The following is a 9,228-nucleotide window of genomic DNA, read 5'->3' on the forward strand; positions in this document are numbered from 1 at the left end:
TTTACTTGCAAACGTTTTGTTTTCCATAAGATTTTCTTCTGCGTTTTTTATGCTATAAGCTGAACAGACTGAACGATACTGAAGGCTTTCGAAAAATCCTGAACCTGGAGCGGCTACCCGGTAAACAGCACACTTGGCACAACTAACTTGGCGCACATAAGTATATTTTTTCGTAGCTGACCTGAGTGACTCTACTGGAACACAATGTACTAGTGGGCGCCGCTGATATCGCATCGCCATACATCGCAGTGGCCGCACAGACGTCAGTAATGCCTATGGCGGTCGTGGTGTACTAGCAGTAGGAGCTGTTTTGTGCGTGCCTGCTTGTAGAAGTATCGAAACTCAGTGCGACCCAAGTCGAAAAATATAACTTTCATTTTAAGATTTTCTATACTTTTAAGTTAATAATTTTATTAGTAACTTGAAACCACAGAGTTACGCTACAGTTACGTTGCGTTAAAATGTTTTCGAGTTACGCTAGAGTTAAGTTTTCGTCCTAGCGAGTTACGCTCCAGAGTTACGTTAAAACTCGATAACTCGAAAATAACTCGCGTTAAGTTATGAGTTAAGTTATAACTGCCCAGGTCTGGTAAGTACTGTAATAGCAGTTACTCAACGCTAGAAGGTTGGCTGCTATTCTAGCATGAACATTGAGTTGGACAATTATTCACTTAATATTAAAACCAATTATTGTTTATTGACATCAGCACATCATGGACCATGGTCATCAGTACAATTAAATCATAATTAATTACCTATTATAAAGTCATAACTGGTAAAAAGTACTTAAAAAATGCTAATGCTATTAGCAAGTATTACTTAACCGAATCAACGAGTCAGCGCACACCGCATACGCGTACTCTCTAAAAGTTTCAGAATCTTTTTGCGTTGAAAAACGCAATATCTGCACAAGCAATTTCTGGTTGATTTGGAAGGTGGATTACAAGACAGTAGACGATAAAAATGGAACATACGAATCGGCGGCAAATAGTTGTTTAAAACTAATGGCACGCTTGACAGCCATTAGCCGACACAGTGACACAGAATACCAATCTAATGAATCTACTATGTACGTATATTAATACTTAACCAAATTACATAACAGAAAATCATGCCGAACGGCCCGAGCCCATGCAAATAACCCAAGAAAGCTAATGCGGTTATGAACTCGGCAAACTAACAAAATAAAAGCCGTCCCGTGTCCGGATAAAATCAGTCCATCACTCTTCCCGTCCCGTTTTCAGTAATCGCAGCGTTCTCTCCAGTAAGTCGATAGCAGTGGCCGCATCGTCGAACTGCAATGCACTTCCAGCATGTTTCATGTTTTTCTGCGCTCGAGCTATGTCGTCTGAAGATAACGGAATTCCCGCTGGGTTAGTTACCACTGATACATGGCCTCTTCGTTCAGCAGAAGGTGATGGTGTCTGAACAGACGCTCTTGGAGGAGCAACCGGCAATGTGCTAGGTGGTTTAGCAGGCGGAAAATCCGTTCGGAACGTACTGGGATTAGCGGAATTCCCGAAATCACTGCCATATGTCGGACCAGGCGGGAAAGATGGCTTCTCCGGGGATGGCATGCTTCCTCCAGTGGAAAACGATGGGACATTCTGACCCGGGATTTGTGATGACGGCACATTAACATTAATGGAACCAGGATCTTCGTTCGCTTCCCCGTCACCGCCTTCAGCCAACGGTCCGGGAACGGGGACTTCCCCGTTTTTCAGACAATTATGAATATAAGCGGCTTTCCATTTCGCATACTTCTGCTGACGAGCGACATCATCACTTACTTCTCCCCAAACCGCCAGCACATCAAACAATAACCCGGCAGTGTAAAACGCCTTGATAACATTTTTGTCAAAATGTCCAGCGCGGTCCTGTGCATCCGCCCAACTAAACAGCTTTAGCGCGTAGTTTTCGATGTGCGCCTGAGCTACCATGTCATTAGTGATGGCTTCATTACCTTTCTGAGATTTCTTAGTGCTTTCCAGATGGTTCAGCACACCGGATATAAACAAGCTGGCTGGTTTACTTTTGCTGTCGATACGAATGCCCAGCTGCACAGCATGATAGCGCAACCAGTAGGCTACAACAGGATCGCGGTTGTCGTGCTCCACAGCTGCTTTGATGTAGTGCAGCATGGGTTTTAAATTATCCGGGCACGCAGGTAAATTCGCCAAAGCTGCCATTTGTTATTGTAGCCTGTCAGTAACCTGTGCCTGCAAAATAACATGACAATGTCAACTTTCTGGTTCTTCAACATGAAACACGAAAGGACAGTGAGTATTCATCCTAAAAATCACTACCTCGTATTAGTATTCACTAATACAGTAATACTTAACTATAGATATGTAGGTACGAGGTATGTACAGCAATAGGTAAATACAGTACTTAAAAAATTTACAGTCAAGTCATTCACATTCCCCTGTCACATAAAACATTCTTTAGAATCTTCGATTCGGGGAGTACAATCACTACAATGTACTGCTGTACAGGTTACTTTTAATTCTGCAGTTAAGAGTTTCTTTTGCACTTACGGTAATCCCTTTCCCAGTTTCCTTGCAGTTTTTGATACCAAGAAACCAACTAACAGTCCAAAATCTTAATTCTTAAGACAGGTTCTAAAACTTCTAATACCATCAAACCTTTAAACGAAACAGAAATTAAAAGGTTCTTATTTTTCCGCAAAACACAATGCCACTAAAGCTCGCAGCCCAACAAATCGCGAAAACACTTTTACTCCATGCTGTCACGTGAACTCCGGACACAAGCGAATTAAAATAGGAGCAACAGTAACATCACTTCAAAGTTCTAACTGGGAAAATCAATTAATTTTTATTAAAATTGAAAGTTGATCGGATGAGTCAACTGAATGAGGTAGCTTCCTAGCACACCACACTACAGACCATGGTGTAGTCTACACTTGGAGGAGGTTGATACTTGAAAGGTTTCTCACTGGTCAGTGTGCGTAGCACGTACTCGCAGACAACTTCGATGTTTAATAGCACGGATACATCATCGCGGAATGTGCAGTACTGTACTTATAAATTCCAGAATTCCAGTGCACGTGCAATCTCACTAGACTGAGTAGATTCATAGAACTGGAAGATATCTGGAAGCAGTAAGTTTTGAACTCGAAAGTTCGAAGGTAGATAAAGTTCAAAAGTTATGCACCACGTACGTTTTCATAGGCGGCTCAATCACGAAAGCAGGAAACTGGGAAAACAACAAAACGCCGGCGCATGCGTAACATTGTTACGTACTACCCGTAGTAACTAAAGTTAATAGGGAATTTTAGATTTCACATGGTTTAGGCTCCGTCCACTAGAAACTACCGCGTCACATAAACAGTACGTTTGCAGACTGAAAATCGTTTAAAATGCTTGTACGGATGCACACTTGCAGTGACGTACAGCTGAAAAATAAATCGAATCGAGAGTGCCGAGAGCGTGACCAACCTGCTCTCGGGGAGGCGGTTAGAGCACACAAAAAAGATCCACAGGCAGCATACGCTGGCTTATTGCTCAGCCATATGGCTGAGCCGTTGCACAGTTCCACGTAAGGCAGATAGTTTTTACGCGTCAGCCAACGACGTTGGGTTACGGCGCCTTACGTCGCGAACGGACGTAAATCAACCCGTAACGCCAACTTCTATCCGAACGTCGAACTGCACGTAACTTGTTTTGTGAAATCTAAAATTCGCTAATAATATGCTGTTTGTTGATGCTGTCATTGCTGTGTAATGCTTCAGTTTTGTTGATGCTGTGTGATGCAGCTGATGCTTCAGTTTTCCTTGTTAATCAATAATATTTTCTGAACTAAAAACCACACTGATTGGAAAAAGTTAATGATTAGTTGTTAACCGTTAACGTAACAATTTTTATGGTTACAGACTTACAGCCACCCCCACAGGTAAACTTTCGCACTATTACCGTACCAATTTTGTCAACTTTGCAACTATTGCAATAATTAATCAGAACTATTATAGGTGACTCGGAGGTGAGACTGAGCACTGAGCGATGAGCCGCAAATGGTTGATATACTCCAGTGCAATCGGCACACTTGTCGGTGGAACTGTTATTTTCAAAGAAATTTTACAAGGATGCCTCTACAAAGGCGCAGAGAATTTATCTGGGAGGACTGTGATCATAACGGGTGCGGCTGTTACAGTTAGATTATACGCTGTGTTATACTCCTGGGTTTATCAGGCTTTGGTAAGTGTATGCCTTGTTTTGCAAATGCGTATCTGGTTTCGTTTAGGAGCCAATACGGGAATAGGCAAAGCGACGGCAACGGAGTTCGCAAAGCGAGGAGCTCGAGTGATTATGGCATGCAGAGATATGGATCGCTGTAAGAAAGCCAGACGCGACGTTATCACCGCTGCGCGACCTGTTTTAGCGAAAATGAGAGACTCTTCGGGAAAACCTATGCGGACGAATGTCAAATGCGAAAGTTTAGACTTGGCATCTTTTGCGTCAATTCGAGCATTCGCAGGTGGGTCGCTACGCTGTAAAATAAATAGATGATCTTACCTATAGATATCATATTTATATGTATAAATATGAATGCTTGAAGTAACAAATCTAATGCTTTCTGCTTTTCATATTATTTCAATGATCGATCAGAATTGATACTGGTGAGGTACACTTACAGGATAAAGGCGCGAAGTGTAAAAGTCGTTGAAGACGATTTACCGACCTTACAGTGTCATCGCTAACACGATGCGCGTATGTTAGCCTTATGACGGCTTATCCATTTCCCATATTCCATCACTAGACTACAATGCTTTGTTTTAAAAATACACATTGTTATTAGTATATATTAGGTATTATTTGGCTTTAATTTCGCTACGCAGATATTCTCGTATCTTGAAGATGTTTGTTTACAACGTATTTTCTGCTGCGAAGGCACAGCCTAGGAGTATAGTATACCATTTTTGAAGCTTTCGCCAGTTTATTCTCTGACGAATGGACATAATTAACATGGACGTTCGATTGTCCAACAGTTTGGTAATCATGTTATTTCAGATATAGTGAAGGAAGAACCTAAAATCAATTACCTAATTAACAATGCCGCCACAATGAAAGACCCGGAACGGAAATTAACAGCCGATGGACTGGAGCGGCAGATGGGGATAAATCATTTTGGACATTTTTTGTTGACAAATTTACTGCTCCCTAAATTGAGGGCGACGGTTGAAAGTCGTATTGTGGTGGTCAGCTGTGTGACGCACAAGTCAGGAAGCATCGATTTTGAAAATCTGAACGCCGACAAGGATTATTCCGCCAACGATGTCTATGCTGCCAGTAAACTGGCCAATGTTCTCTTCGGAAAGCAGCTAGCGCGCAACTTGCAGGATGCCGGCACTGGTGTTTTCATAGTCGATCCGGGTCTGACCTTTACGCAACTGAGTAGAAATCTCCCTGTGATGCAGTCCGTGTCCAGATTTATTTTCAGACCAGTAATGTGGTTGTTTTTGAAAACACCTCAGAGAGCTGCTCAGCCCGTTATGTACGCAGCACTTAGTCCGGAGCTGAATAACTGCTCAGGAGAATACATTGTGAAGTGTACTGTTGGAGACAACTCGCCCGCGGCTAACGAGGAGCATCTCGCAAAGAAATTGTGGCTTGTAAGCGAACGTTGGACGAGAACAACAGCTTCCCCAGATAGCACGATATCTTACTGATGCGCGGACGGAGTTGATACTTTAAATACTTACTCTTATGTACAATACAATCATAATAACAAATTAATGATCGCTCATTTCCGTGTTTTATTGTCCTTCGGATTCTGTGAATTTTGGTGGCAATAAAGACGAAATCTTCAAATCTACGAGTAGCATTTAATATATCCATGTTTCACGAAAGAATTCTCTGTTTTTGTTAAACAGATAGCTGTTATTGTGCAACACCTGCAACCCAGGAAAGTTACTGTTGCACTAATAGAAAGGCATCTCGAGGAGTCAAGGGTTATAAACTTTTTTGGTTGAAACTGCTTTTCATTATGAAATTACATAATTATTATTTCCTTATGAATGGAAATCTGCCGCATATTATCGAAGGCTGTGATTAAGCTGCATGAAATCAAACCATAACTAGTTTTAACAGGTAGCTTTATTCAGTATGTTTAACAACAGCAATGCCTTGAGTTCACATCATGTACAGAAAAGTGAACGAAAATGAAAAATAAATCGTTATCGTTTTATAAATAATTATTTATTGTTTCCATTTAAGTGAAACAACAACTTGTAACTTTGTAAGTACCTCTAGTATAAGAATTACGAAATCACCGTAAACGTGAGATTCACTATTTCCCACCACAGGAACCATGCATACATATTTCTGTTGAGCATCGGGGTTATAAGTTATAACCGTGTCATCAAAGCACGAACTTAAATCCAGCTTAACTACTGTGATTTAAGACATGCGCGATTTATTTTGGTTAAATTCTTCCATGTACTTTGTCCAAGATAACTCGAGCTCAACCTCTTTCTCTCGTTTTTGTCGCTTGGACATTTCCAGAGTTTCGCATGGTTCCAGGTTAGCCGCTTTATATTTTTCTTTCAAAGCTTCATCGACTTGCCCCTCTTCTAACCACTCATTGTTACCAGCAGGTTGTCGGACCTATAACATACTAACAGTTGTAACTTGTAAGTACTGCAAGGGCAATACTATTAGAACACCGTTAAAGTTTTCCACATGCAACTACTGCAGCCAAGCATGGGAGTTATGATAAAGCACATTCACAAAGAACGATGAGTACGATTTCAGAAAGAAAACTCGCTCAAAAAGCAGAATACAACTCTACGAGTCTAAGAGAGAAAATGAACACATTACCAAGAAAAAGAGCCTGCAGTGTGCGACGCGATGACCAAGTATTTCCTTGGCTTTCGAGCGTGGACGGTGCCCTGCAGTGCAACAGTTCACATAATAGATACAGTAAGTTGGTTGTGACAAATGAAATGCCCATCGAACTTTGTTTTCGGAAAAGTACATACAGGCGCGCCGTTGATTTGCGTCGTCGCCGATCCCAATTCCCAAAGTTTCTAGAGAAGAAATTTTAATATAAAAACGCCCATAAAATACATTATTATCATGCAGTTAGAGCTTCGTCAATGTAACGATTTGGAACTACAGTAATACGGATACGCACCATCAAGCGCTTGATTGTCTAACAAAAGCTTGCTGATACGCCTTTCTGACTGTCTTGATGGGAACATATTTAATTGTGCGTCCAGTTTCTTGAACCGCACATCTGAGTCATGGTCATCTGCGCAAGCAACGAGACAATAAGGTCACATGTTTTCATACCAGATTGTTTTGCAGTTTTCAAAACATCGAAGTAAATTGAAGCTACCTAATTCCGTACGAAGCTGCAGAGGAAATTATTCAGTAACAAGTGTAAACAGTAAAGTTATAGCTATACAGAGCTATGCAATACCTTAGTACCTACCTAAAACTGTTTCAGCGTTTCTAAAGACTAGAACACAAACAGAAAAGCAAACCTTTACCGAATTTGTTTTTCTTTCGGCAAGACTTCTGCAGACCTGTGGACATTGGCAACGAGAGAGCTGAAAAATTCGTACAAAAACAGTAACGATTTCATCATGATTCGTAAAGATGGCGTTTAAAGTTTTTTACCGCGCGCAGCCGCCCGAGATGCTACAATGGATTTTTCGATTCTCGTCTTTGCTGATCCGGTAGATTTGGCACAATACAGAGCCTTTCGAGATTCTGTCGCATAAATCACATGCACGAAAAATAAAATTAGAGATCCTCACACACTATTAATGCAAATCGTAACGTTTAAATCGCAAAGCAAAGCTTTCAATTACCAGACGGTTCACTCAGAGACGCTGCTGATGACACTTGACCAGTAACCATATGAGCACTTTCAGAGTTTTTCTTTTCTGACACAGCGGACACAGGCACAGCGATCTGCTCATCGTTTGCGCTTGCACTGCCATCAGACGTGACCACTGGATTTCTTAAAAACACTGATGATGATGCATTTGCAGGCTCGAAGTCGAACCGCGTAACTCCTTCCTGAACCGTGAAACAGCCAACAGTTTCAATAGAATGGCTATTTTTGTTCGCCGATGCCGCTTGTGATCCTAAAGGCGGTTTTTGTTTTCGTTTTCGAGGTGCTGCTGGCGTTCCTAGTGCAGCTGCAAACATACAGAAACACAGATTCAACTGCCAGCGTAAAACTCACAAAATAATCAGCAACTCTCGGTTATCCGAACTGCAAGCGCAAGTGATGCTCTCGTAGTTGTAACAGACTTGAGGGGTGCGGGTCACGACTTACAGTATCATGGATTCCGCTCTGGGCCGCTCGAATAATATGATTTCAAGAAGTACGTTTTAAGTAATTATTTGCATTCAGAATCAATTGATAATCAACATACAACGCATAATTTCAACAGCTAATAGTAACAAAACAAAAACAGGAAACTAAATTAAATCTAAATTCAACCGGCTACGGTACCTGTGCGAACTAGTTCAACGAAAGCCTTCATGTAGTCCTCGGCAAACAGATCCTCCAAACCTGGAGGGAGGGACTTCTTGCTATCGGTTATGTCTATTCGACGGTTATCTGTTATCAAAACGAATTCGGACATTAACGTTAGCGGTGCTGTAAAAACTGAATATTGACTATTGAGCAATGTGCAAATGGTCAGCTGTCCCTGTCCGCAGAAGCTTACTGGAAAGGGGCACACCAAAGGTATTCTTTGCGGAGTTGTAGACCACGCAACTTCCAATTGGGGGAAAAGCGTCGTTGTCTTCTTCGCAAGCCGCTCTTCCTGATCGGCTGAGGCGAGTGGAAGCTGAACCTGAAGAAGGCTTGGGATCTGAATGGGAGTTCGTTTGCTTCGCATTTCGACCCCGTGCCTGGATCAGCTCATCGTCCATCATGATCAATCAGTGCGCCTTTCGGTAACCAGTCAACAAGAGGACAAACCTGCTACATGATGCCAATCTGGCAGTGCAAAACCGAATCTTATTCCACGTTCTAGTTGAAGTACGGTTACGGCTCAAGGAAATAGTCACATGGCACTATAATTAATTACGATTCTAGGTACTGTATATCCAGTATAGGTACAAATTGACAGCGTGATGTTGATACTGCCATATGCAAAGTGATCTAGCAACAAGAGTTCGCAAGAACTGTTTGAACGATTTTACGCACTTTTACTTGTTAAATGAATGCACCAGCTGACCAGCCGCG

The 9,228-nt window shown here is 41.8% G+C and overlaps 3 protein-coding genes across 5 annotated transcripts; 1 reads left to right on the forward strand and 2 right to left on the reverse strand.

The window, feature by feature from the left end:
• Positions 1 to 709: 709 nt before the first annotated feature.
• Positions 710 to 3,202, reverse strand: LOC129580819 (vacuolar protein sorting-associated protein VTA1 homolog). Its single transcript, XM_055471507.1, has 2 exons — positions 2,538 to 3,202; positions 710 to 2,219 (listed from the first exon to the last, which is right to left on the reverse strand). Exon 2 carries the CDS (start codon positions 2,187 to 2,189, stop codon positions 1,221 to 1,223), a length of 969 nt encoding a protein of 322 aa, XP_055327482.1. The 5' UTR covers positions 2,190 to 2,219; positions 2,538 to 3,202; the 3' UTR covers positions 710 to 1,220.
• A 519-nt stretch (positions 3,203 to 3,721) lies between these two features.
• LOC129580817 (retinol dehydrogenase 13-like) lies at positions 3,722 to 5,880 on the forward strand. 3 transcript variants are annotated; one of them, XM_055471503.1, is made up of 4 exons: positions 3,723 to 3,912; positions 3,989 to 4,155; positions 4,261 to 4,494; positions 5,028 to 5,857. In XM_055471503.1, the coding sequence occupies exons 2-4, from the start codon at positions 4,020 to 4,022 to the stop codon at positions 5,684 to 5,686; spliced, it is 1,029 nt and encodes a 342-aa protein (XP_055327478.1). In that variant the 5' UTR covers positions 3,723 to 3,912; positions 3,989 to 4,019; the 3' UTR covers positions 5,687 to 5,857. The 3 variants fall into 3 exon arrangements, with proteins under 3 accessions (XP_055327477.1, XP_055327476.1, XP_055327478.1); XM_055471502.1 differs by having other exon boundaries at positions 3,722 to 3,912; positions 3,989 to 4,494; positions 5,034 to 5,880; XM_055471501.1 differs by having other exon boundaries at positions 3,722 to 3,912; positions 3,989 to 4,494; positions 5,028 to 5,863.
• Positions 5,881 to 6,106: 226 nt separating this feature from the next.
• On the reverse strand, positions 6,107 to 9,165 carry LOC129581226 (uncharacterized). Its single transcript, XM_055472188.1, has 9 exons — positions 8,705 to 9,165; positions 8,488 to 8,595; positions 7,835 to 8,167; positions 7,641 to 7,733; positions 7,511 to 7,570; positions 7,153 to 7,269; positions 6,998 to 7,045; positions 6,837 to 6,907; positions 6,107 to 6,623 (listed from the first exon to the last, which is right to left on the reverse strand). Exons 1-9 carry the CDS (start codon positions 8,913 to 8,915, stop codon positions 6,417 to 6,419), a joined length of 1,248 nt encoding a protein of 415 aa, XP_055328163.1. The 5' UTR covers positions 8,916 to 9,165; the 3' UTR covers positions 6,107 to 6,416.
• Positions 9,166 to 9,228: the final 63 nt, after the last annotated feature.

The sequence above is a fragment of the Paramacrobiotus metropolitanus genome, unplaced genomic scaffold (genome assembly GCF_019649055.1).
Source record: "Paramacrobiotus metropolitanus isolate TYO unplaced genomic scaffold, Prichtersi_v1.0 Parri_scaffold0000005, whole genome shotgun sequence".
NCBI classification, from domain to species: domain Eukaryota; kingdom Metazoa; phylum Tardigrada; class Eutardigrada; order Parachela; family Macrobiotidae; genus Paramacrobiotus; species Paramacrobiotus metropolitanus.